The 27,324-nt window shown below is 36.8% G+C and overlaps 1 protein-coding gene across 1 annotated transcript in view; it reads left to right on the top strand.

Annotated features, from left to right (window-relative positions):
• Window positions 1–27,324, top strand: part of CDH8 (cadherin 8) — a 383,028-nt gene that overhangs the window by 209,496 nt on the left and 146,208 nt on the right. The window contains exons 5-7 of the mRNA XM_025370427.1: window positions 2,470–2,637; window positions 6,504–6,691; window positions 9,931–10,184. Coding sequence (XP_025226212.1) covers window positions 2,470–2,637; window positions 6,504–6,691; window positions 9,931–10,184 — 610 coding nt within the window. The remainder of the gene's footprint in view (window positions 1–2,469; window positions 2,638–6,503; window positions 6,692–9,930; window positions 10,185–27,324) is intronic.

Below are 27,324 nucleotides of genomic sequence, written 5' to 3'. Positions count from 1 at the left end.
TTCTGATCTAACTCGTCGACACTAACCCAAAGGTGTTATTTCCAACTAAGTAAAAAAACTATTTTAATTCCAAATGCCTGAGAGACATCACAGTTTTGTTTTATTTTACATTTTCACTTTCACAACATATAAAAGAAATGATGAGAATAATACATACCAATCTTTTTTTGACTTGGAGAAGTTGTAGGAGTTCTTTCACGCAGGTAACCTGAAAAGTCTCATGCATAGACCTCACCTCATCAACTTTCTTGAAAAATATTGCTGCCTTCCTTGGAGAATGGCATTATTTTGCTCTGATTGTTAGAAGCTCCATGTCAAATTCCAAAGTCCAATGGGTGACATAATCAGTGATGACCTTAGAATGTGGTGGTACAAGCATTCATGTAAATGTCACGGGAGGAAAACAATGTTCTTATCTTCTTTACTGAAAATCTGAGCCCTAATGAAAATATTCTAGGTTATAAAAATGTATATTCATAGCAGAGTAGCTATCTTGGTATCTCAACATGCTAATATAATGAGGTTTGTTATCTTTGTTGCTGTGTTTTGCTTATCTGTTTGTTTTCTTCTCAAAAATGCCTCACAGTGATCTAAATCTGAATGGTTGACATATTTCTACTTTTCTTTCTGTTTTTATTTTTAATTATATAGGTATGATCTATGAGTTACATTGTGATGTGATCAAATCCTGAAACAAAGCATTGCATTGAAAAATATCATCATAGTATTACAAATGTTTGCAAATAAGCAAGGTTATCTAATTCAGTGCTCCCTGAATGGGAAGCCCTATTATTAAATTGTGTCAGAGTCTAATAAAGTATATAAGAACTCGCAGTTCTCCCCAGAGCCTGCTCCGGGGAGAGCCGTAGGTGCATTGTATTTCTGTGGTCACTCTTGGGACTCATTTGCTACTCAAATGATTCAGGGACTTGAACTCCTTGCAATGCTTTTACAGACAGATGATTTTAAAAAAACCATATGAATTTAAAGAAAAAGAATTACAACTTCGGAAGTGGCCAAGGCAATGGCTCAGCTTTAATTTGAATTGAACATGTATGGTGCCCCTGGGTTAGAAGTGAAGGGGTTAAATTATCTTTAATCTGGACGTCTTCCTTTTACCTTGACCAGAAATGTAACACACATCAATTCAATAGAAGTATTCTGGACTAGTCAAAACAAGTTTTATTATGGACATTTAGCAATATGGGTAAGGGGCATCTTATGACATAGAGTTAAGTAAAAATGCAGGAAATTTAAAAATACAATATTATCATACGAATATATCTGTCAGTTGTGTGACATGGGAAAATATGAAATACCTACAACATTTATCAATATGAGAATGCCTTAACCACGTATAGTATATTGTACAATGAAAAATTATGCAACTGTAGGAAGTAATGAGGTGAACTTCTACCCAGTGATGAGGAAGTTTTTAAAAAACATCTCCTGTGAAAAAAAGAAAGTCTCAGAATGCTGCCTATATTAAGATCATGTCTGTGGTTAAATGTTTATACACACATTTCTGTGTGTGTACATATCATGGCCTTGTAATTTTGCACCTCAAAATGTCAGCATTATCTATGAAAAAACTATGTGGAGGTAGAGAGAGAGAGCTAAATAAGGATTTTTGATTTTCAAAATAACTTCAGGAGGATCTAAGCAAATTTTCGATCTTTAACAAGGGTATTAAATTACCAGTGAAACAAACAGACAAGCCCACATGAAACCCTGAATATGTATCAGAAGAAAAAATATTAAGATTTGAGCAGTGATTATTTTATTGTATTTTATGTAATTTTATATTGTATTCACCTTTTCCTAAATCTTCCTATTTTTCTAAACTATTTGCTACACTTTTACAAAGAGAAGATGTATCTAAACAATTAAAATATAAATATAGTTGAACAGTAGATTAGAACTTAAGACACTTGACTATTTTAATTCTGATTGTTATTTTATTCATCTGAGTTGATTCTAATGATGCATTTATTTATTTCATCTCTCTAATGTATTTGTGAACTTCAGAATAATTTATCTTTGACCTCATAGCCTTCAAGCTATTTGTGTGTTTACTCCTCTTTTAGGGGAATTGGGATCTGTGATAAATTGGAGGATTCTTTCACTTCCAGGGTTTTCTGGGGTGGACAAGACTGTGTTCTGATGTACTTTATAATTTGGTAGACAAGGGATGTCATTCAGTTTATTTTCTAATACATATTTTTGCAAGTTCTTTTTTATACATTATAAAACACATTTTTGCAAATTATCTGTAAATGTCTATGACCACAATCTTTCTCATTGATATAACAGGCACACACAAATCAAATGTCAGAAGAACACAGAAAATTATCTGAGTAGGGACTTGGTGTATGCTTGTGTGTTTCTGTATGTGCGTGTGTGAGATTAATACTTTCGTTTTTTATTTAGCTCTCTGACTGAAAGCCATTCTTCCATTTTCCCCCTCAGCTATTATAAAAACTGCCCTTCCCAACATGGACAGAGAAGCCAAGGAGGAGTACCTGGTTGTCATCCAAGCCAAAGATATGGGTGGACACTCTGGTGGCCTGTCTGGGACCACGACACTTACAGTGACTCTTACTGATGTTAATGACAATCCTCCAAAATTTGCACAGAGTAAGTTAATTTCCTGCACTGGATGAGAATCTTGGTATGATGTTTCCATTGGAATTTATATTATAATTTTTAGTCGTATTTTAAAACCTGACAGCAACTATTGAGTGGCTTATTATGTGCCAGGTATGGCATGATTTTGGTACTAAACTTATTCCCATTTTACAGATTACAAAGCAGTTGATAACATTTCCAAACATCAAGCATGTAGTAAGTAAGAATTAGAACCAGTATGTCTGACTGCAAGCTGTGCACTCCTTTCTCTTTTGCACACTATCTCTCTTTATGAAAGCTTGAGAGGATGATGAAAATGAAGCTCAGATATTGCTCTGTTATTAGCCCCATTGTTTTATGAAGGAAATCAAATATCTAGTGCCCAAGGTAGGGAAAACAAATATGCAGTAAGCTTGCTGCAAAACGTACACTCCTTCTTCCTGCAACTGGGAGGACATCAGTAAGACTCCACTCTTCCCTGCTAAAGCCACGCTCTCCCTTGGAAATTTCAACAGCATACATTCTAGACAGCCAACATGAAAGAATCAGGGAGACAATCATTATTTGGCAACTTTATTGTACTCTCATTGAACACTTTCTTCTGAGCATTTATTCAAGTAATATGACAGAGGCATGATTTGGTAAGGCCTTTCTGATATGGGGACTCTTGAATTGAGATATGAAAAAGTGAATACCATGAGTTGGAACAGGGTGAAGCCATGGGAGGGAGGATGAATAGTGCAGCTAAAAAGGATGTTCAAAAGCCCTGTGTCTACATACTTATTATTATTATTATTGTTATTTTAAGATTCCACATATAAGTAAGATCAGGCAGGACTTTTTTTCCCTTTGATCTGACTTATTTCGCTTAACATAATATCTCTAGGTTCATCCACGTTGTTGCAAATGACAGGATCTCCTTTTTAAAGGCTGAATGATGTTTCATTATATAAACACACGCCACAACTTCTTTAGCCATTCATCTGTCAGTAGATACTTGGGTAATGTCCATTTCTTTGCTATTCTGAAGAATCCTGGAATGAACATGAAAGTGCAGACATCTTTCCAAGGCAGTGGTTTCTTTTATCAAAACATCATAGTGTACACCTTAAATATAGTCAATAATAAAACAAAAGAAGCCCTGTGGAAGGATGGTGTATAGCCATGTATGGGAATGGAAATAATTTCACTGCAGCTGGAGCAGAGGGTGCCAGGGAAAGTGCTGCAGCAAGAGTCTGGAGAGTTAGATTAGACAGAAATTAGCCATACTTGGATTTGAAGGCCATTTTAAGTATGAGAACCTTTATCCTAAGATCATTAGGAGACCATTTAAAGATTTTAAATTGCAGCTTGAGTGATAGGCTCTGGTTCCAGGGAAATTGGAAAGAAATTAAATCTGGCCTTCCTTCATTGTCTTCTCTGCTTTGCAGCCAGTTAAAGAGTTATTTGCAATCATTCACATAAAAGGTGACGGTAGCCCTGGCAAGCAAGGGTGGTTGTGTTGGATGCACAGAAAAGTGGGTGGGTGTGATGCACCGTTGGGTTAGAGAGGACAAAAGTCTAAGGATAGATTACATTTTCAGTTGAGGAAGATGGATGATCATATTTCTAACATGAGAGATTAGATGCATGCTGGTTCTATTTGTTGGTATAGAAAATACCATAGGAAATCTGGTTTTTAAAGAGATGAAGGAGGGAAGGTGGGTGTGGGGAGAGAGAGGGGAGAGTGAGAGAGAGAGATGTGTGTGGAGCTTGAAAATGACACCTTTGAGGTATCTTTGATGATTTATCTGAAGAAATTCCAAGCTAGAAAGAGTAGAGGAGACGCATTTTCATTAAGAATTTTAGAATTTTTACATCTGGCAATTCATAAATCAGATAACAATGCAACTCTTTTAAATAAAATTATTGAAATGGAGAACACCATTTCTTCTCATCTTTCCCTCACTTTTTTTGCCTTTGCAATTGCATTACAGTGAATACAGCAAGATGCCATATTTCTTTATAAGAAAATGATTATTCAATCCAGTAGTGGCAGATCAATTTCAAACATGTGCCTTTTCTTAGAGATAATAACTATTAAGTATGATCACATTGATAGAGATGAGGAGCAGGCACAGAATAGGAGTGGATAAAGGAATGTTCCATTTGTTTGGCTTCCCAAGACTCCCCATGTAGGACTAGCAGCACGGCATGGCCCCTGGCTGTCGTATTTATTTAATAAGCATACCGAAAGAGATCATCTCAAACCTTACCTGGAATATAAAGTTTGTGGAAAATGGAATCATTACACCAATTATAAGAAAACTGGGAGACTTTGCTTGAAGTGAGGATTTTCAGTGCCTACCTTATGGCAAAACTATTTGGAAAATGTTTTAATCCCCAGTCCTATAACTTCATGATTCTAAGAGAGATGTTTTTATCCCATTGTTAAGTAAAGGGGTGTTAGGGCTAGAAGAAACCTTACTGTTAATGTTGAGTATAATGAGCCTTAGTTTATCCGAGGGACTCAGTGGATTTGAGCTCAAACGAGAATTAGGTAATGTTCTCCAGATTTGATTTTTCCTTTTGGGTTTTTAGGTCATTGAGTGTTTAATTTTCCCTCGTTGTGGTTGCCAGGGGCCTAAAACTTTTTGGCTTTTTGAGTTTGGATTCCCCAGAAGCAGACACTGAGACAAGAATTTGATTGTGAGTTTAACTTGGAGATAGGACCAAGAAATACCAATGAAGAAAGGACACAGAGAGAGAGAGAGAGAAATAGCCACACACACAAAAAAAGGTGCATTATTGAGCCAGCTACTACTGTGGGTTACTGGAACTGTATCCCATTGGAGAAACTCTGGACCATTGTAAAGAAAGAAAAGAAAAGAAAAAACTCAAAGTTATCCTGCCACAGAATGGAGAGACCTAGAATTTTATATACTAACTCCTGTGAGTCTTTGAGGGCTGCTTCTGCAGGAAGCATTAATTTTCTGGCATTTCTGGCCTGACATTCAGTGGGCAAAATGGGTTCTGAAGGCCAGAAATAACCCTCAGGCAAAGAAATGCAGGAGTGGCAGTTAGATGTAAGACAGGTGTACACTACAGTAGTAATGGCCAGGGGTTATGGTTGGGACACTAACAGCTTCCTCTACACCAATGAAAGTGAGTGACAGCAGTATAACAACTAAAGTGACTTGAGTTAAAAATGGACTAATGCCACTAATTAGACACACTTTATTGCCCCAATATGAGAGTGAAGATACACTTGATTGTATTTTGCCTAGGAAGTGTTGAAGGCAGGATTTTTGTCTTTAGAGCAATGAGAACTTCAGCAACAAGAGGAGTGTTTCATGTGTCTGAACAGCTTGCTGCAGGGCACAGCAAAACTTCAGTAATTGAATTTTATCAAAAATGGTCTAAAAGTCTGTAAATATAAAGGTACATTCAAAAGTGACTTCCAGTGTGTTACACATTGCATCTTTCTGTGCTGAAATTAGCTTAATATTTTATGTTGGCAACAAAGAATATCCCCATGGGCAGTAAATGTGATTATACAGCAAAAAGGAAAAAAAAATGCACACATAGATTCCCTAATAGCCTTGATTTAGCTGCTCCAAATATACACTTGGTAAACATATGGTTGAGTAAGTTTCATATCTCAGAAGAGTCTTGAAAAGGGATCATGCCTTCTTCTGGGAACTGTTTGTCTCTGATTCAGTTAAAAGACTGAACATTCCACAATGGAAGTGGATATTTCTGTCTCTTCTATCACTTTATTGGTAGCATAAATAAAGGAATGACCAGAACAAAGGAGGTGCCCAAAAGATATTTGTCATATGAATGAATGAATGGTTGGAATTTGTGTGACGCTCATTTTTCTCCTCTTTTCAAAGGCCTGTATCACTTCTCAGTACCGGAAGATGTGGTTCTTGGCACTGCAATAGGCAGGGTGAAGGCCAATGATCAGGATATTGGTGAAAATGCACAGTCATCATATGACATCATTGATGGAGATGGAACAGCACTTTTTGAAATCACTTCTGATGCCCAGGCCCAGGATGGCATTATAAGGCTAAGAAAAGTAAGCTAAGGAAACTTTTGTTCATCTTCAAAATACCTCTTTGAAACTTGAGTTTTAAAGTTGAGGTACTTGTATGGACTTCCTGACAGAATTGTAGAGCTGGTAGATGTTTAGCATTGAGCAATAAGACAAGATAACTAGTACAGTCCTTTTGGCACCTCTTATCTCTTGGGCCCCCTTCACATTTCTGCTAAAGGTCTGGTAAATGGCTACCATAATAGTGCTGCTCCTCCAACTTACCTATTACCCATAAGCACAGGAATTTACTGAGTCCTTAGACAGGGCACTTCAACTGTGTGGGGAAGTCAATATCCTGTGAAGGCAGCCCTCAACCAAAGGGGGAGAAAAATTGGTGGACAGTTACTATCGTTCGAAGAAACTATTCTGAGTCATATTGTTTAAGGTTGTAAAAGGATTCTCAGTGAAAACAGGCCTCAGTTGCCCACAGAGGTGACGAGTTCAGTGGCTTTTAGTCTTTCTGTGTATAACTCTCCTCATGTTTGAACTCTTGCTTCCTGAAATATCTTCCCCAAATACACTGAAACTTCCCAAGTCCTTATTGAAGGCTATGCTTTCATGGAAAGTAAAAAAAAAAACAACAAAAAAAAACATTCAGGTTCAGTTATCCTGGTTCAGTTATCCTGGCTTTCTCTAGTGCCTGAAGGACAGGGCCAAACCTGCTACCATTGCATACTCCAAACTATGGCTCAGAGGTTTGAGCATCATGGGAAATGAAGCTCATCTTTGCCTTGCTTCTGGATAGGGAGCTACCATTGAAGAAAGAAACATCTCCATAACAAGCATAAATAATGTAGGAAAATTTGAGACTGCTTTTGTTAGCAATCTCTTGCTTTTATGGTAGATGTAGAAAAATTCTGTACGACATTCTCCATTTATATTTCTCATCATAAAATCTACACTCATAAGAAATGTGTGGAACATAGTTCCTTACTTTATAGTCACAAAGCACTTGCAAGGAAAATACTCTTTGATCCTCATCCTGATTATTTTCTTCAATACTGTTCTTCAAACCTTTGTCATGAAGTAGATCAAACTAGTTTTTAAATGGATTTGCTTGTTCTCAAATAAGATAGATGGTGGACTACACAATTGGAAGTCAATAATTTTTTTCACTTTCTTCATCAGCATCATGTAGATATGAGTGTAAGGTTACTACTGAATCCCCATCGTGCCACACAGAGACCTATTTCCAATGGTCTCGCTCTAAAAATCGCCCCCACTGAAGAGGTCTTAACAATGAAAACCGAAAGTTTTCTGGATATTCTTTTTTATAAAAAATATTTTAAAAAATCAATTTTGAAAAAGATGTCTACATTTATTTTAACTCTCTGCTGAGCAACGCGATCTTTCTACCAAAATCTTGGTTTCAGTTTAGCATTAAGAACTACAAAACATTTAAAAAGCCATGTTTGAAATAAAGTATAGCATAATATTTGAGTCAATTATTGAATAACCCAGAGTCACATTTTCCTTGACTAATGATTCCTAATGTCATTTTTATTGTTATTATTCCCATTTTTTGGCCATAAAGTGCAGTTATAAACTGAAACAATTAGCCATTTGCTTTATTTTTATTTGCTGTTAGTCCTAAACTTCGAAGCATATACTATACACCTTGACACCAAGTAAAACATGTATTTTACCCTAGAGAACAGTGCAAAGGAGTTGTATTTCTACAATTTATAGGCCCTGTTTTTTGTCCAATAAAATTCTTGGGACACCAGAATGTGTCTGGGTTCATCGTCATTATGTTGAGCTGGAATTAAGCAGAACATAATTTGTTATACTTAACAATGTTTGCGAAGAATTTGAAATTGCAAAATTGTTACAGTAAAGGTGATTGGCAAATTGTGAATATGCTGATGTTGCAGGATCTATTCATGGATGCATGTGCCTAGTAATTTTAGAATAGATAGGAAAGTGAGTGCCTGCCTGGTTTACTAGAAAATATGGGGGGAAAAAAGGAGCCAAGTCCCATTAGATCAGAATTCGAATGTAAAAACCAACACAATAGTTTGAAATAAGAATATATAATTAAGCTTGTACTGGAATTCTGAAAGAGTTCACTGGTGCCAGTTTGTCTTCTAGCTTATTTTAAAAAATCTTCATTGCCTATTTAAAGTTATATTTCTTTTGAGAAATGTGTAATGCAGATGTATACTGTCTCTTTGAACAGTATACATTATACAACTTTGAATAATGTATACAGTATACAACTTTGAAGTCGATAGACTTGCATTCTTGAAATCTGAAGTATTGTGATTCACCAAAAATTGGACTATAAAGGTGCTAATGCACATGGGCTTCTGGCTTATTGAAGGTGGCTTCTTTTTACCTAGCTTTACTTACCTAGGTCATCGACCAAAGTCTCTCAGAGTTTTAGGGAATGAAGAATTAATGTCAGACACATTGTCAGTAATGGTGCAATGGGATAATTTCAAATTGCTTTTAAGTGGTTGGTGGGGGCACAATTAGATTCAGTTATCTATTTATACTGCTCGAATAATTTCTTCTTCTAAATATAAACACAAGTACATACATATGTATTGGTGCACATATTTCTTTACATGCCCACCTGCCTCATAGCATAAATTCATAATAGAGAGCCTCTAAGAATGTCCTAAAAAATAATAAACCTCACTTTAACCACATGATCAGTAGAGTAGCAATGCTTTAAAGTGAAATCAGAAAATACTCTTTGTGGGGATTAGTGCTAAATTATGCTTTATAATGTCTCCTTGGACTAAACAATGATTATTTCTCGTTCTTTACATTTCACACTCTGTTGCAGAGATGATAAAATATTCCTCCCAGATAGAGATTGTGTTCGATGTCGCCTTATCTGCCACCAGCAGAGGCCCGATTAAGTGGCTGATTAGTATGCAGGTCATGCTGTCACTAGTAAAATTTTATTATGACTCTGAAGTGAAATTTTGATGGCACAATTCATGACTGTGAATATTTTGTGAATTCCAAGTGAAATGAGCAAAACAAAACAAAACAATAGGATATTAGATTCACTGAGCTTGTATAATAAACAGATACCAATAAATGCCCGTAAAATTTACAGGTTGAATCTGGGGAACTGGAGAGTGATCCCATTAAGGCTCACAAATGGGTTTAAATGCACATAACTTTCATCCATCAGCATTATACTCATTTGTTCTTGCTGCTGTGGTCATTAGTGAGAAGCACTTATCTTTGTCATTTCTTAACAGCCTCTGGACTTTGAGACCAAAAAATCCTATACGCTAAAGGTAGAGGCAGCCAATGTCCATATTGACCCACGTTTCAGTGGCAGGGGACCCTTTAAAGACACGGCAACAGTCAAAATCGTCGTTGAAGATGCTGATGAGCCTCCAGTCTTCTCTTCACCGACTTACCTGCTTGAAGTTCATGAAAATGCTGCTCTGAACTCCGTGATTGGGCAAGTGACTGCTCGTGACCCTGATATCACTTCCAGTCCTATAAGGTATTTGTCTTTTAAAAGGAATACTGGATACTGCAAATGACAAGCAGATCAGTGCAAAATGCCTTTGCATGTACTTTCTGTGTGGCCACCCTTGGGACTATGCTCACATCACCAAATAATGTTGGTTAGCCCATACTCTGTGTGTGTGTGTGTGTGTGTGTGTATGGTGTGTGTACATGTGCATGTGTACCTACTAAGTGCTACACAGAGCCCAGAGCCAGGAATATCAAGATTAATTCAGCTATTCCAGCTCTCAGAGAGCTCTATGAAAATGCGGAGTTGCAAATGTTTGCAATACATTTGGGTGGATCTTGTCATTTTTATGTTTTTGTTTGTTAGTGGTTTTTTTTGTTTGTTTGTTTGTTTAGCTTTGGGGAAGCATTGCTAGTGTATCCTCTGTCTCTTTTGACAGTTATGGTGAATTATATATTAGAATTTAGAGGTGTGAGACCACTGTGTCAATGCATTAAGAGGCTCCTATCTTATTGCTGCATTTGGTGTTTGCCTTTGAAATTATCTTTTTATCACTTCTTGGACATTTGTGATAGGTCAGCATATCTGGTTTGTTGTCTCCTAGATAAAAATCTTTCTCTGCATTTCAAAAATACCTTTTGTTTATAGTTTTTCTGCTCAAAATTTTTCCCCAGGATGAGAAATAATTCTTTATTAAAGCTTTTCTGCCTTTGCTTTAGAAATGAAGCTCAGCTTGATTTTTTTTTCTGTTGTACCGTACACACCTTTTTCTCTTTTTCCAGTCACCCAAATGACAGTACAGGTTCTCCAGCTAAATAGCTTTCTCCCGAAAGCACAGTGAAAATCTATAACTTCTATGCTGATCTCCAAGGGTGAAGTGTTTGCTAATGATGTGTTTGAATGTGAATTTCAAATATTGTCTTACGAATATTTGTTGCAAAATCAAGGAGACAGAGAGTGAGAAGTAGATGGAGGAATACAATTTTAAAGAATTGTCCAGTTAATTTCTGAGTTAGATGTCAGCTCATACCAAACCCTTTCAATTTACAAGTCACAGATAACTAGGGCAGATATGCTTCCAATTACTTCATTTGGGGAAACCCTGGTAAAGTGAGTTATCTGTAGGTTTATTTATTCGATTTTTTTAAAAAAGTATTAAATTCCTGTTACTCACAAGGGTGCTGAGACTCTGAGGCTGAGATTAAAACCTTGCAGAACAGTCAGCACCCCAAATAAGTTGAGTTTGTACAAAAATTATTTACAGACCCAGAACAGCACTTTTTGTTTTTAAGTACAAATCATTTCTAAATTCAGAACAACAAATAAGACTGCAGCCAATAAGGATACAAAGAAGGTTTCCTGCAGAAGAGTCTAACCTCTAAGAAGATGAAACTTTACCTGGGGATTTGAGAAATGGTCCATTGGCCATTCTCGGTTCTAAAGAAATTTCACAAACTATAGACATACACAACGGCCCATATTTGGCTAAGAAAATTGTATCTATTAATGGGCCAATGTTGAATGCAATGGGAGGAATATCCAAAAATATTTACTTTGGCATGAATTTCCTGAAAATATCGTGAAATTATGCAATGGCTTTATGCTGGAATGCTGACATGAATGGGGTAAACGATATTTGTGGAGTGGATGAATCTGCCCTGTTTTTATGTTTCTCAATTACCTCTGAAAGGAACTCAAAAAGGAGTTGTTGCCACATCCTTTACATCCCCAAGCAGAAGACAGAATGTGAAGGAAGTGAGTGAGATCGGTTCCACTGAGAGACTGATCAGAGAACCAGTTTTAGTGCTTGATTTGACAAGGTTTCTACTCTTGTCAGCCAGGAGCATGTAAGGGCTCCAGAGTCTGCCAAGCCAAGGATCCTTAGGGAAAATAAGGGTTCAAATATCAGCACAATAATATAAGCTCCCACCACGGAATACATGGTACCAGTAGGAGTGGACTGGCTGTGCAGAGACATGATCTCAATCATCTAGAGATGAGGCTTGAGGAACTTTTCATGCCACAATAAAAGTAGCATCTTATTGGCAGAGCTAGCTATAAATCCAGGTGCACAGTTGTCCACATATGGCTGCACATTTTATAATCTATTCATTGTCCTGATGTAAAAATGGAGATTTACTGATACTAATTCCAGTTCACAGGAAATCAAGCGAAGATTCTCATTGTAGCTGCTAGTTATTATTATTGCTATTGCTACTTTTATTACTGTTACTGGTAGGAAAGTTTGTGTAGAGGAAGCTTGAGGCTGTTTAGAAATAACTGTCCAGCTTAGAAGCATTTCATTTTCAGACAAGCTAAAGGGGATTTGAGAGTGTTTTGACCAGGAAGAGATGGACAGATAAAGCACTATTTGATGACACAGGCCTATCTGTGCTTCTGATAGATGTCAGGCAAATGCTAGTTCCTCCGCATCTCTGGTTCTACCCAAAGAAGGGACGAATGCTGTTTCAAAGCATTTACAGCAGCCTTTGATGTGTCATTCAGAAGGGGGAGCCCACACATTTTTGATTAAACCTGGCTTGGCTCCATGGGATGAGAACTCAAGAATCACAAACCATATTTTTCAACATCTGTTCTGCATTTCTACAGTCCTCTGCCCCCACCTCCACCCCAGTTGGATCTGGAGAGCAGCTTCCCTCTCTCTATGCACAATTGGTTAATTTCAGAAGAAAATTAAATTTCCTGACTAGCCAGAGCAATGCGTAGCTCCTTATGAGTCTAGCGGACAGATTTGGAGCCATTTAACCTTTTTAGACAGAACCAGAGGACATGGATATTCAGGGAATTACTGCGTAACACATAGCTATGCATTATTTTCTCTTTAGGACTGTTCTATTTTATACACTGACAAGAATGTATCCATCTTTTAGGATAATGCTTAATTTGCTATCCAGCAAGAAGTAGGCATTTATCCCAGCATCTGCCATGCTAAAAAATGCAGTTATTTGTTGGTTGGTCAGCTTCTCATGCAGTTCAATTTCTTTTTAGAGCACATTGTCAAGCTAGAAATAACATGTATTTTTGAATTCTTATACCTAATACTATATCTCTATCTGTATGTTTATGTCTGTATATTCCTTTCGAGGGGAAAATGAACAGTGACATAGAGAAAAATCCATCATCTTACCCTCTCATTTGTAGGAACATTAATTAGTTCCTTGCTACTTTCTGCAATACCATGTCTTTCAGTAATGTAAAATAAAGGTGTGTAAATTATTGAAAAGATGACATATTTTGAATTTAGGGAGACTAAGGTTGAAATCATATCACTATTGCTTCCCAGTCAGAGAACTAGTCCCTGGAATTCTCTGAAATTCAGTTTTCTCCTCCGTATGGGATAATATCAACTTTCTTGCAGTGTTAATGAGATGATTAAGTGACAATATTAAATAAAATATGTGGTAGCTAGTAGTGTTACCAGTTAATAAAAGGCAAGCCACCATCAATTTCACATCTTAAAAGCAAATTAAAAACCTAAAACTTATTTTAGTAGAGATTCACCTAGGTGGCTGACTGTGTGCAGAATTCTGTTTTTTTTATTTGACAGTTATATGCTAAATAGTCTAATTAATATCATTTAGTCTAATTTTTTTCCCGCTTCTGCTATGGGTGTTGTTACTAGTGAGTGCTTAGTATATGTCAGGAACTGTGCTACATATACTGATTTCATTCTCTAACACCTCTAGTCATCATGTTGCAGGAGTTTGCTCCTCAGTTCAGCTAAAGCTGGGTTCTTGTCACATAACCAGGAAAATTTAGGCACGAGGACACATTGAAAGGTGAGTAGGAGAGGATTTTATTGGGCAAACAGAGAGAGGAAGAAGAAAAAAAAAAGCAAAGCAAAACAGAGAGAGGAAGAAGAAAAAAAAAAGCAAAGCAAACCATTGCATAGTTTCACTATATTTTCAGGAAATTCATGCCAAAGTAAATATTTTTGGATATTCCTCCCATTGCATTCAACATTGGCCCATTAATAAATATAATTTTCTTAGCCAAATGTGGGCCATTGTGTATGTCTATAGTTTGCAAAATTTCTTTAAAACCGAGAATGGCCAATGGACCATTTCTCAAATCCCCAGGTCAAGTTTCCCCACCTCACAGATTGAATCCCCGGGGTCACGACACGGGAAGTGAAGAGGCCAGGCTCCTCCCCCTGCCCGTGGCTCCGCCCTCTTCCCCCAGTGCACATATAGGCATACTCAGACACAGCCCTGGGCAGTTTCCTCATCTGCACAAAAGCATCTGATGTAAACACTGGTGGGGCAGGTCGGAGATTCTCCAGGTACCTTTTATCTATTTAGGCATTTGGCTGTCTCAGTTACACCTATTTAAGAGAGGTGAAACCTGAGGATTAAAGAACTAACTTGCCCAGTATCACACAAATAGTTAGAAGTGGAACTGGGGTGTGCACCTGGGTCTTATGATGGTGCCTTGACAATCCACAGTCCTTTCTTTTCCTTGTGATCTCTGTAACTCCAATTGTGCCTATGAGCTTTAGCTTTAGGATGACTGAGTAGGACCAATTATAATGGAAATAATTGACTACTCATTCTCTAAATGACCTCACTGAATATCAGGAAAGAAGAAAAATAAACCAAATCTGTGGAATTAACCAGAGTATAAATGCTGTGATCTTTGCTCATCTGCCTAGCCACCTGATATGGGTTTATTACCTTTGGCTGTGAACCAGATTGTGATGGGCAAGGTAAGGGGGAAAACAATGTTATTTTTATTTGATGAATCCGACACCATGCTAAGCTCCTATTATATATTATCTCACTTAATTCTTACAAATGACACCAAGAAATACTCAGTATGATTTCAGTTTTATAAAGAAGGAAACTTAAAAAAGGATAAGCTTCCTGTACTTGGTGATATATCACGTAGAAGCAGGACGAGAGGTTAAATACAAGTTTCTGCTTATCATTGGCCGCTATACCTATGCATGCTCTTCTAGATTATGGATTCTTGAAAGTGGAATACGATGATGACAGTCGGTGTTTACTGAGCCCATACTTTGTGACAGACACTCTGAAAAGTTGTTATATGCAGCAAATTATTTATATTTAAGGTAAGCATTCCTAGCCCAGAACAGGTATTAAAAATAAGTCAGTTCTTTCATGTAAATCTGCTATGGCCCATTTTATTTTCTCATCTCATAAAGTTATTTCGAGTGTGTATTGGGTGTACCGTGGCTTTGAGATGTGATTGTTTCTAAGGAAATAACTTTCTGTTGTTTCCCAAGTGTTCACCTTGAATGAGGCTGCATGAGCTGCTTAAGTTAAAAGTGGAAATGATGGCCATTCAGCAGGCAGAGTAGGAGGTCAGCATATAATCATTGTGGCCACAGTGCTGTGTTGTCCTAATTCCTCTCTTGAATATAAATACCCACTCAACACAGGAGCATTGCATTTTTTTTTTTTCCTACTGGTATTCTGGCATTTCTATAATTCACCTGAGTTACCAGGGTGGCTGTTCATCATCAATTCTCCTGAAAACACTCTTTATATTCATGATATCTAAGGATGCTAAAGTGAAAATATTTCATACTGTAGAAAACTTGGAATTAATTTAGATAGTAGACGGTGTTTTGATTGATTCCCTCCTCAATCTTGCAGTAACTCTCATTTTTGGTGAAGAGCGTGTGTGTGTGATGTGTGTGTTTGTGTGTGTTAAGAGCACTTAATAAGAGATCCACTATCTTGTAACAGTTTTAAGTGCACAGTATAGTATTATTAACAATAGGTACGACATTGTACAGCACGTCTTTAGAACTTATTTGTTTTGCATAACTAAAATTTTATGACTGTTGATTAGCAATTCCCCATTTTCTTTTTCTCCAGTGTCTGGCAACCACAATCCTTCTCTCTGATTCTTTGGATTTGACTATTTTAGATACCTCATAAAAGTGGAATCATGTAGTATTTGTCTTTTCGTGACTGACTTATTTCTCTTAGTAGACTGTCCTTAACATTCATTCATGTTGTTGTGTATTGCAGGATCTCCTTCTTTTTAAAGGCTGAATAGTGTTTCAATATCTCTCTATACCACATTTTCTTTATCCGTTCATCAATGAATGTTTAGGTTGTTTTCCCATTTTGGCTATTGTAAATGCAGTGAACATAGGAGTGCTAATATCTTTTTAATATCTTGGTTTTGATTCTTTGGGATAAGTACTCAGAAGTGAGATTTCTTAATCATATAGTGATTCCGTTTTTAAGTTTTTGAGGAACTTCCATACTGTTTTCCATAACAGCTCCACCATTTCGCATTCCTATCAATGGCGTATAATAATCTAGTATTTTTAAATAATTAAAACTTGTTTCATTTAATTCTTGCACTGTCATGGCCAGATAAAAATTTGGTTGTCCCCAATTTGAAAACAGCACACTGTTTCAAAAAACTCACTATACCTGCTAATTCAACTAATGATAATTAATTCATTAAGTCACATATTCAGAAACTCATTCGTTCACTCATTTACATTAATTCATCTAGTCATTTATCTATATTTTAACTGACGTTTTGTCCAATTATTACATTTTGTAAAGAAATTTCTAGAAAGACATAATATCTGTCTTTGTTGGCTGAATATCCCCAGAAAACCAAAGCCCTTCACAGTTATCTAACTAGTCTTTTTTTTTTTTTTTTGAGCTAGAGTCTCACTCTGTCACCCAGGCTGAAGTACAGTGGCACAATCTCAGCTCACTACAACCTCCGCCTCCCAGGTTCAAGAAATTCTTCTGCCTCAGCCCCCTGAGTAGCTGGGACTGCAGGCATGCACCACCATACCTGGCTAAATTTTTGCATTTTTAGTAGAGACGCGGTTTCACCATGTTGGCCAGGCTGGTCTCAAACTCCTAACCTCGTGATCCGCCCACCTTGGCCTCCCAAAGTTCTGGAATTACAGGCGTGAACCACTGTGCCCGGTCTTATCTAACTAGTCTTTTATACATGCTATCTGAAAATGGTAAACAAAATAGAATTGTAGAGCTTTAAGGTCACATGGAGGAAAATATTTCCTAATGCATTTTGAATAGAAGTTCATAGATATCCAAGGATGCCAATAATGTTAAAGTGAAAATATCTCACCCCGTAGAGAACCTTGTAGTAATTTGAAGGGTAGATTTTATTTATTGTTTTCTCACATTTTTATTCTCCCTTCATTTTCTGTCTCTCTCTCTCTCTCCTCTCTGACTATAAAGAAATTATTTGGGTAAAAAAAGGCTCCTTCTTTTCCTTAGAGGAATAATAAATAATATGTGATGCAGGGACCTTAGAATTCTGGAACTAGCAGAACTCAGATAATATTATTTATTAAAGCAGTTAGAGCAACCAGTGGAGCAATTAGAGGCAAAAAGCTGAAAACTTGTAGATGGAATTTTTGATACTCAACGTGCATGCGAGAAAATGTTAAAATGGTTTCTTTAGGCATAATAACAAAAGCTAGAATGAAATTAAGCAGTGAGAAAGAAACAGTTGGAGTTCAGTGAAATATAATAACTGATTCATAACTAAGGGGTTTATTTCATTATGTGTGGCTCTAAATAGCATCTTCACTTGCAGTTGGCTCACAATTGTATCTTCCTATAAATTTTCCATACAGAGGCTGCAAACCAATGTTTACCAAAACATTTTTTTATGATATAAAAGTGCATTTATGCCATTTAAATTTGAAAAATAGATACACAGTCTTTCTCCAAGGGCAGGGACTCCCTAATGGAGCTCTAATAATCACTACTGGGACTAAAGATAGGGAGACCAGGTCACTTTGAATTCCAGGGTCTTTGCTATAGGACTTCACAGGTGAGTTGCACCCTCTGAGGGGAGAATGTAAGTAGCATCTTCGATTTTGGAACTTTGTGTTTTGTTCTGCGCAGCATCTAAAGTATGCTGAGAACCATGCTGATGTAAAAGAGGGCACTCAGGCTCCTGTCCTGATCTGTCCTCTAAATTCCAGTGCACTGAGCAATGAAAATATCATGACGCTTTCTGCCAATAGACTGTGTTGCCTATGACTGCATAATTTTCACCTTTTTTCTTTTCTTTTTAAAATTTTACTTTAAGTTCTGGGATATATGTGCAGAACATGTAGGTTTGTTACATAGGTATACATGTGCCACGGTGGTTTGCTGCACCCATCAACCCATCATCTAGGTTTTAAGCTCCGCATGCATTAGCTATATAGTGCTCTCCCTCCCCTTGCCCCCGACCCTTTGACGGGCACAGGTGTGTGATGTTGTCTTCCCTGTGTCCATGTGTTCTCATTGTTCAACTCCCACTTATGAGTGAGAACATGTGGGAACTTCACCTGTGTTTCTTTCTAAAGAGCTTACTAAAGGCACAAAAGTCCATGATTGTAGTGAATACTTTGACTCCATTACACTAGGCCAGGGGTCAGCCTGTGGGCCAAATACGGCCTGCTACTTCTTTTATTTTTTTGTAAAGTCTTTTTTTTTTTTTTTGAGATGGCGTTTTGCTCTTGTTGCCCAGGCTGGAGTGCAATGGCTCGATCTCAGCTCACCACAGCCTCCACCTGCCGGGTTCAAGCGATTCTCCTGCCTCAGCTTCCCGAGTACCTGGGATTACAGGCATGGGCCACCATGCCCGGCTGATTTTGTATTTTTAGTAGAGATGGGGTTTCTCCATGTTGGTCAGGCTGACCTTGAACTCCCGACCTCAGGTGATCCGCCCACCTTGGCCTCCCAAAGTGTAAGGATTATAGGCGTGAGCTACCACTGTGCCCGGTCTAGTAAAGTCTTATTGGACCACAGTCACCGTCATCCTTTTATGCCCTACAACTGCAGAGTTGAATTGCTGTGCTAGAAACACTATGGACTGCAAAACCTAAAATACGTTCTTTACAAAAAACTTTGTCACCCCCTACACAAGACTGATGGAGGTTTGGTTTCCATCAGTAATTTGAACAGTCAGCTCCCATATCATTCCAGGATTTTACTCTGTCTCAAAGCTCCCTGAAATAAACTTCTCAAAATAATTGAAAAAATTTTAGCAGTCAAATAACTTTTTTTGTATTAGGATCCAGCTACCTTTGATGAGAATTGTCATTCCCATCATTGCCTTAGAGCCCTTGGAATCTTAGTACTCATGGACCCATGACAGCATGCACCCATGTTGAATCTGCCAGAAAAAGCTGGCTTCCTCAGCGTAGCTTTTGAGGACATTTTCGTAACCCTGATGCAGGATGCAATGGGTACCCTGATAAATACTGTGATGCTTCGCTGCTAAGAGTGAGGAATTTGTTTCCTTCATGGTTTTATTATAAATCTGTGGGGTTTTTTCCACCTGTTCCTTTTCTTCTTCTGTCCTCAGTGATGGCTATAATACAGGGTTTGGAATCGAGGCTGTCGACCGCCTTAGCCAAACCCTAGTCTCTGCACTTTAATCTCTTCGCGTATTCTTTGATTTCAGTAGCATTTCTCTGCCTAAATGAACGAAGTGGGAAAAACAAGAAACTGACATTGAATAGATTTGTAGTGTGTACATGAAACTCAAATATGCATTCTTCTGTATGACACTAGGTTTTCAGCAAAGGATATGAAAAAATATTTTATGTATCTTTGTTCATGCATATTTAGCATTTTAATGCAGTTCTTTTTGCATATATTTCATTTACAATTTGTAGCATTAACTCCCTGAATTACACATATTCTTATTCCCATTAAACAAATATGTTACAGGTTTGAAAGTACATGGAGTCTGAAATGAAAGCTGTTTGCTAGGGATTACCACCTGTGAAAGGAAAGGAGCAGGAGCATGATAGACAGACAGTGAAATGAAACTGCAGCTCAGTCCAAGCCAAACCTTGGCCCAGACTGGTGGGTTCCTTTGGAATTAGTGTTGCTCGTCAGAGGAGTCCTACATCATGCCAAAATGGTAGGACCTTTATACCTCTGTTTGCTTAGTCTTCAGATAACCTCTGGAAAGGGAATTTTCTGAAACAGAGGTGGACCCTAAGTAGTGGGTAGCGGGAGACTATCTCTTGACCACACCCTTCACATCTCTGGCACCCTTCCCTTGAAGGGCAATCTGCACAGCAGTTCTTCATGCCTATAATGCGTATGCACACTGAAACTCTGTAGTAATGAAGTAATTTTACTGAATTCACACCACCAGCTGTCTACCTCCCAAATCCACAGTGGTTACCATATTGGATAGCACAGGGCACACTTCTCAACCTACAATGTCTTCCCTTGGATAAATACATATTTGTTACATATTTTGAGATGCAAACCTCATAGTGGAGAGTTAAGCTGTCTGAAATATTATCAATGTCATATACTAGACCTGGCTATTAGTTATAAATAATAATCAAATTACATGTATTAGTAAAATATTTTAAAACTAGTGATCTAAGGTGGTAAAAATTGCACAAGAATCTTGAGAGAGAAACAAAAAAGAAAGTGCTGATCTAGGGTTTAAAATCAGCTTTTTTTCTGATTGGTGAAGCCTCTGTATTCTGTAGGGAACAAAACTTAATAATAATGCTTATATTCTGAGAGAAACAAAGATGCTTGTGTAGGCTGAGTCATGATATCTGATATTATTACACTCATAAGGCAAAATAAATCCTCTATTTTGCATCATGACAAAGGGAGATTGACATCCTTATCTGATGTTCAAATATTTATGGGAGTCATTTTAACTACACCTTTATTTTTCCTTATATTTCTACATTCTCATTTGGCATGATGTATTATACAACTTTGCTTTTGATAAAGGACAATCAGATTTGACTTAATGTTGCGGAGGAAAATGTAGTAATGCATATTTTAAGAAGACAGCACAGTAGAAATGGAGAACTTCCATTTTCATTCATTTATCAAAGGCTTATTAGCTTTACCTCATAAGTATGAAGTCTGCTTCCTGGGGGATGGGACGGGTCTAGCCAAAGTGCCTTTGAAACAGGCAATAGGGGACAAATCAAGTTTGGGATGATCTATTGAGGTTCACACCTTCATAGTAAAGGAGAATACAAATTATGAAAGTCCTTAAAAAGGGTCAAAGTCATGGAAAATACATTTAATGGCACAAAGCACGGGAAAATACCTAAAGCCCCTTTCGAAGCCAAGGGTCTGAAACTGGACAGAACAAGTATGGAAGGGGAACAGGGTATAGACTGTGGTGAAGAGAATTGTCTGTTTAATGGCAAAAGAAGACATATTTCTGGCTAACCTCTATTGGACATCAAATACATGATCTTGGGTTTTGCATTTGTTTAATTGTACAAGACCAGGTGAAACCACGTGGGTAGACATTGCACTTAGGAATAAGTATTTTTTTAAAAAAATAGTTTTGTCCCCAGAAAGAATTACATCTGGCAGAACACTGGAATGATGTGTTTATCCTATTACTATAGTGTATATAGTGTGTAAATAAGCAAGCACATCATTTGAATATAAATGCATCTCTAGTTTTAAGGTTGAGAGACCACCAGCCTAGGCAACATGGTGAAACCCCCTATCTATAAAACATACAAAGAAATATCTGGGCATGGTGGTGCATACCTGTAATCTCAGCTACCCAGGAGGCTGAGGCAAGAGGATCACTTGATCCTGGCAGGTGAAGATGGCAGTGAGCTGGGATCGTGTCACTGTACTCCAGCTTAGGTGACAGAGGGAGACCTTGTCTTTGGGGAAAAAGGAAAAAAAAAAAAAAAAGAGCTAATAGACCATATCATGCTCAACAGTTCATTTCCAGTATTTTCCAAACTCCTTATTATTTGCTAAATGAACCTTAATATCCAATTAAAATTTCAAATTATATACACATTTATGACATTTTACAAAACCTAATTTGACATAGTTATACAGTACTTTAAAAATTAATTTTGGTGTGCATGCTTTCCTTAAACATTTTTTTTTCTATATTGTAAATGATTTTTACCAAAATGGAAACCACTTATATAATCAAATATCACCATCTGCATAACTTTCCAACATTTAATAAGAGTTTATTATGTGACAGATACTATGGTCGAAATATTATACATGTTTCTCTTATAACTTTATGACAGGGGAAATGCATGTTATCCCCATTTTACAACTATAAACATTGAGAGACAAGAAAGTCTATAATGGGCTACTCCACTAGATTATAGGAAGGATTAAATGAAAAATTAATATACAGGATTTAGCAGAAAGGCCAAGAATTAGGAAAGATTCAATAAGTGCATTAAATATATTATTAAATATCAATACTGGATCTGGTCCTATGGTCTGGACTGTTACATTGTAAGATGCTTTTTCTATACTTCATCATCTCTATTCTGTTATCTATTAGTGTTTATCAACCTTGACTTTATTTCCTGTGGAGAGAAGTATGACAGGCACGATCAACAGCTCCAAAAAGATGTCATTCCAGAGAGGGGAAAGATTCTCTTCACTTCTAGATTGTCCTTGGCATTGCTGGGTCATTGTGGACCTGTGGACATTCATAGAAATTGATTGGGCTTCCTGTGTCCTGGGGGTAAGCCGTGAGGATCAAGGTCATCAGGAGGGCTTTGGTGTGAGAGAGTTTATCCTCATAACTCGTAACCTCCCGTCATAGAGAAGCACACACAAGAGATAAATCTCAGATAGCCACCAGAACTTCCAGATTCCATGTATTTCTAGAAATATTTAGTCATCTTTTGCTAATATTTGTGTGAATATTTCTGATCCATTTGTTGTACTTGAATAATTACATAGGAATGGGTAAAAGAAAAGAAGACAGAACTATTTTTAACTTGAAAAGCAATATAGATTAATTGAACATGTTACAAACATGCTATAGGAGTGTTTCTTCAAGACCTCTTCACTTCCTTTGCTTTCCATGTTCAAGTAATCACTATGCCTGGTTTATTTTACTTCCTAAGCTCAAACACCATCATCTCTAACTTGAATAGTGATAACAGCCTCATTTGCTCATCTCTTATCCTTTGATCTCCACACAGCTGCCAAGATGATTTCTACCTCAGTTTCAACCTGTGCTGCCCAATATTGTGGCCACTAGCCAAATATAGCTCATTGAAATTTCAGAAAAATAATTTGAAGTTACCGAAAATTAATTTAAATAAAATAAAAATTTTGATTTCTCAGTTACAGTAGCTAGATAGCTAGGGTGAAATAGCCACATATAGTTAGTGGTTACCATATTGGATAACACAGAGCATATTTCTACTACCATATAAAGTTCTATGCAATTCAGCTGTGGTTTAGATCATATCATTTCTGAGTTTATATCATATCACTCCTCTTAATATTATGCACACATACAAACATGATAGTTCTATGATAGTTGGCACTAAGGGGCAGTCACTAAAACTTTGTTGACATTAAATAAAAAATCAAATTTGCAATGTAATCCTTTCACAGTGTGTAAAACTGCATTCCGTTTTCACATTTTTTGTTACCACATCATCACATTTAGAATTCTCAGTAATGCACTATTATTTTCCCGGCTCCAGGGGAAAAAAAGTTCAAATTTCTCCAAAAGTATTATGTAAATATTGAAAAATTGATCATGAGTCAAACTGAATGTGGGATTTACTCTGGAGCATTTTCTTTTTTTTTTTTGTTCCAGTGTTACATAAAATTATACATGTGATTATGGTTTTATTATGTTATTTTCTGAAAGTGTTTGTGGAACAAACTATAAAACAACACAAACACACTGAAGAAATGGGACCTGAAATGAATTGACATAGATTTGGAATCTGAGACTTCTATATTTACCCTAAATAATGTACAAGATACGTTGATCATGTTGAGTGAATTTGCTTCATCCTGTTGGTGCAAATAGCAAGTAGAAATATCACAAAATCATGACTCTCTCCATGTAGAGCCCACACACCAGAATCTTTCAAATATGTTTGTTGTTTTAAAAAAATCTGGATATTTGGCAGTGTCACCTACAAGTAATGATAAACACTCACTGTGAGGCCACGTTTTAAAGTACAAGGAAATCTTGAATGCGTACTCTCACTTGGGGCGTACCTTAACCTTTTAAGGCAATCCTGTTGTTCTCATTTTTTAGATGAGGTAATTGAAGTGCAGATGTATAAATTGGCATAGCACAGAAGTTAGGAACAAAAGAGTTAGTCCCTGGAAAAGTCATCAGATGTTTCACACAAATTGCAGTAGAAAGAATGCAGTTCAGAATAACTTTTTTCACCTATTATTCATTTATCTGTTATGGTAATCAGTATGACTGCTGTGTACATTCCAGACTTAATTGCAGTTTGTTCGTGTTGTACTGGAGTCACAGGGAGTAAAAATGAAAGATCCACGACATTTGAAACTCTGTTCTGAAAATGTTGGAAGTGTTCTGCGTGTATATTGTCACAGATTGATGTTTTTATTACAAAAAAACAAAAGTAATAGAGTGGGAGATGGAGGCTTTGTGTGGATATGTAGCATTGGGTATGGGTTGACTGAAAGGAGGTAGGAGATGCTTTAAATAAATATATGTTAACAACAAAAAATCTAATGTAAGTCCACACACACACACACAAAGAGGTGGAATTTTTGTGCCAAATATCAGTATGAAATGTATGCAGCTGGGCTGTGATAATTGAGGAAATGTATTACTCTGGTGAAAGTTTCTATTTAATATCAACAGTAGCAGCAATGCAGAAGTATGTTATTTCCCCAAGGCAATAATATTCAGTTGGCCATTTTGACTTATTGCCAACCACTACACCGGTGTATTTTCTTAAATTTACTGTTGATCTCTGCAAGCTACTCTGAATTGAATGAACTGGTGACATCAACTTGTGTCTGTGGTTAGTGTGCTGTGTATTAAATTACCGTCTTTGAACCAGGTGCTAAGCCATTAGGAATTTTCTTGAATTTTTATCCTCAATTCCACAAAGTAAAGAGATCAATTTCTTAGCATTTACTTCCAAGAAATACTACTGTGGATTAGAGGAATGGTGATATTAAAAGCCAATCTGGATACTTGTTGGATTAAAAATGAGAAGGTTTAAATAAGGCTCTTGTGAATATTGGTTATCAAGGACAATGCAGTTTCTAAACTGTATCTATTGCAGTAGAAAGGGACTGTCTATTTCTAAAACTTCCTTCGTTAGAATTGATATTAACATGACCCAAGGAGGCCATTTTCTCACATGCCACCTCCCATTGTGTTAATGAGAAGTTTCTTCTTACTGTGGCAGGAAGATGACTCTCCAATGTGCATGCTATTCTTCTCAAAACTAGCTCTTCTGTCGAAAGCATTTCAAATAATTCTGCAAATGAGCAGCAAATCCAATACATGCACAATTCTCAAGAAATTAGAACAGAAACTTCAATTCTAAAGATAAAAATACTAGATTTTTTTTAAACCTAAAATAAAACTCATTGCGCTTTTCAATATGAAAAGTAGGATCCAAATTAATGTTTTTCTTTCTCTTTTTCTCTCTGATCTATTCCCTTTTTTATTTCTCTTTTTCTCTCCCATCTATTCCTTTTCCTCATATTTTTAGTACCATATTTCACACAAAATAATATTCCATGCTTAATAATACATCCTTCTAGCAAGCCTTTTTTGAGTAACTTCAATAATTATGTGACGCTATATGAATCAAACATTCTTTCTTTGTGCTTAAAGAGCAAAGGTCAGGCAAATGTTTATACAAACATGGGAGAGAAAATTCTTAAGAAAGGGTCAACCAGCAAACTCTAGGGCCAGGTATAAAAGGCTCCTGTAGGTAAGATGTAAGCAAGGAAAACTAATATAGCTTCTCATCTCTTTAAGTCTATGCTCTATGGAGATACCTATAGTAACAGATATTTTGAAAATAGTAAACTCTGGTATAGACAAACACCACGAAGAATTTGGAAATACTTTTCTAGTGTCACATAAAGAATCCTGTCTTTCCCAAAGCTACTAAAACATGTGACTAGTAGTTCTTATTTATTTCTTTTCATTTTTTGATATTCATCTCCACAGTCAATTTGGACTTTAAGAGAACTCTTACAGATTAAAGAATTGGCTCATCATTTATATGTATTTATTTTTGTATCTAATGTGAATCATTTATCAACTCATTTACTGCAAAGCAATCCTTGTGAAGTAGACATTTTCTCCTATTTATAGATGAACATCTGAGATTAAGAGATGGCAAAAACCACAGTTAGCTTTGCACCAACCTGAGAGTTTCAATGTTATTCCCCCAGGTTAGATTCCACTGAAGACTCTCTGGCTTCTCAGGTTGTTTTATTCCATTTTATGTGGTGCCACTCAGAAGGATGCTGAGAGTCACAGGAAAACAAAGTGGCTTGAGGGTCTGCTTCTGAGGTTTCCACCCCAAATCATGATGCCTGAGAAATTACATGATACAGATACCTTGAATTCTGAAATTTAAGCCATTACCCTAGAGTTGTTATTTTTAACCCACTCTTTTTTTTTAAGTATTTTCTGTGACTTGGCTTAAAGAAAGGGCCTATATCAGAGTTTTATAATGAAGTGTTGTCCTTTATTGATGCTACAGTTTTATCACACAGTGAAATGAGTAGGAAGAGAGGGGAGTAATTAAAATGGTGGAGTGTATGGTGGCAGCTGTGAGGACCAGAAAAAAGCAGACTGAATCTTTGCAGCTAGAGATGGGGTTGGCATAGCTGTGGCATGGGGGTGGGGAGGAAGGTGATTGGGACAGCATTTGCTGAGAGCATTCCAAAAATGGCATCCTTTCTGATTTTGTGATTAATCTTATAACTAAGATTAAAGGCTTATAGACTACTCAATATGAATACAAAAATCAACCTAATAAACCTTTGAATCTTCAATGATCAGTTCAAGGACAGAGATTTTGGTTAGAAAAGTTGGTGGAAAAAAAATACTGGTACCAGAAATGCAGAGATTGGTTCCTATTTATTCTCCCTTCCCAACTTCATCTTCCATCACTTAACCCAAATTCCTCTATTTTCCTGCTTCCACTAACATTAAGACCAAGATGAACTTCTTTAAGGACAGAGAAATAAAGAGTGAAAGAAAAGCTGCCTTGGACCTTAGAAAAAGTCAGGGAATCATCAATAGAAATCTTACTGTCTTTTCCTTATAAATAATGCTAACACTAAAGCTTTCAAAATACATGTTTATTGAGCTTTTGTTTTAGTGTCAGACCTGTAATAAGTATTTTATA

The sequence above is a fragment of the Theropithecus gelada genome, chromosome 20, assembly GCF_003255815.1.
Source record: "Theropithecus gelada isolate Dixy chromosome 20, Tgel_1.0, whole genome shotgun sequence".
Lineage (NCBI taxonomy): Eukaryota > Metazoa > Chordata > Mammalia > Primates > Cercopithecidae > Theropithecus > Theropithecus gelada.
Note: the sequence above shows the minus strand (reverse complement) of the source record. Positions and strands in the feature narration are given on the sequence as shown.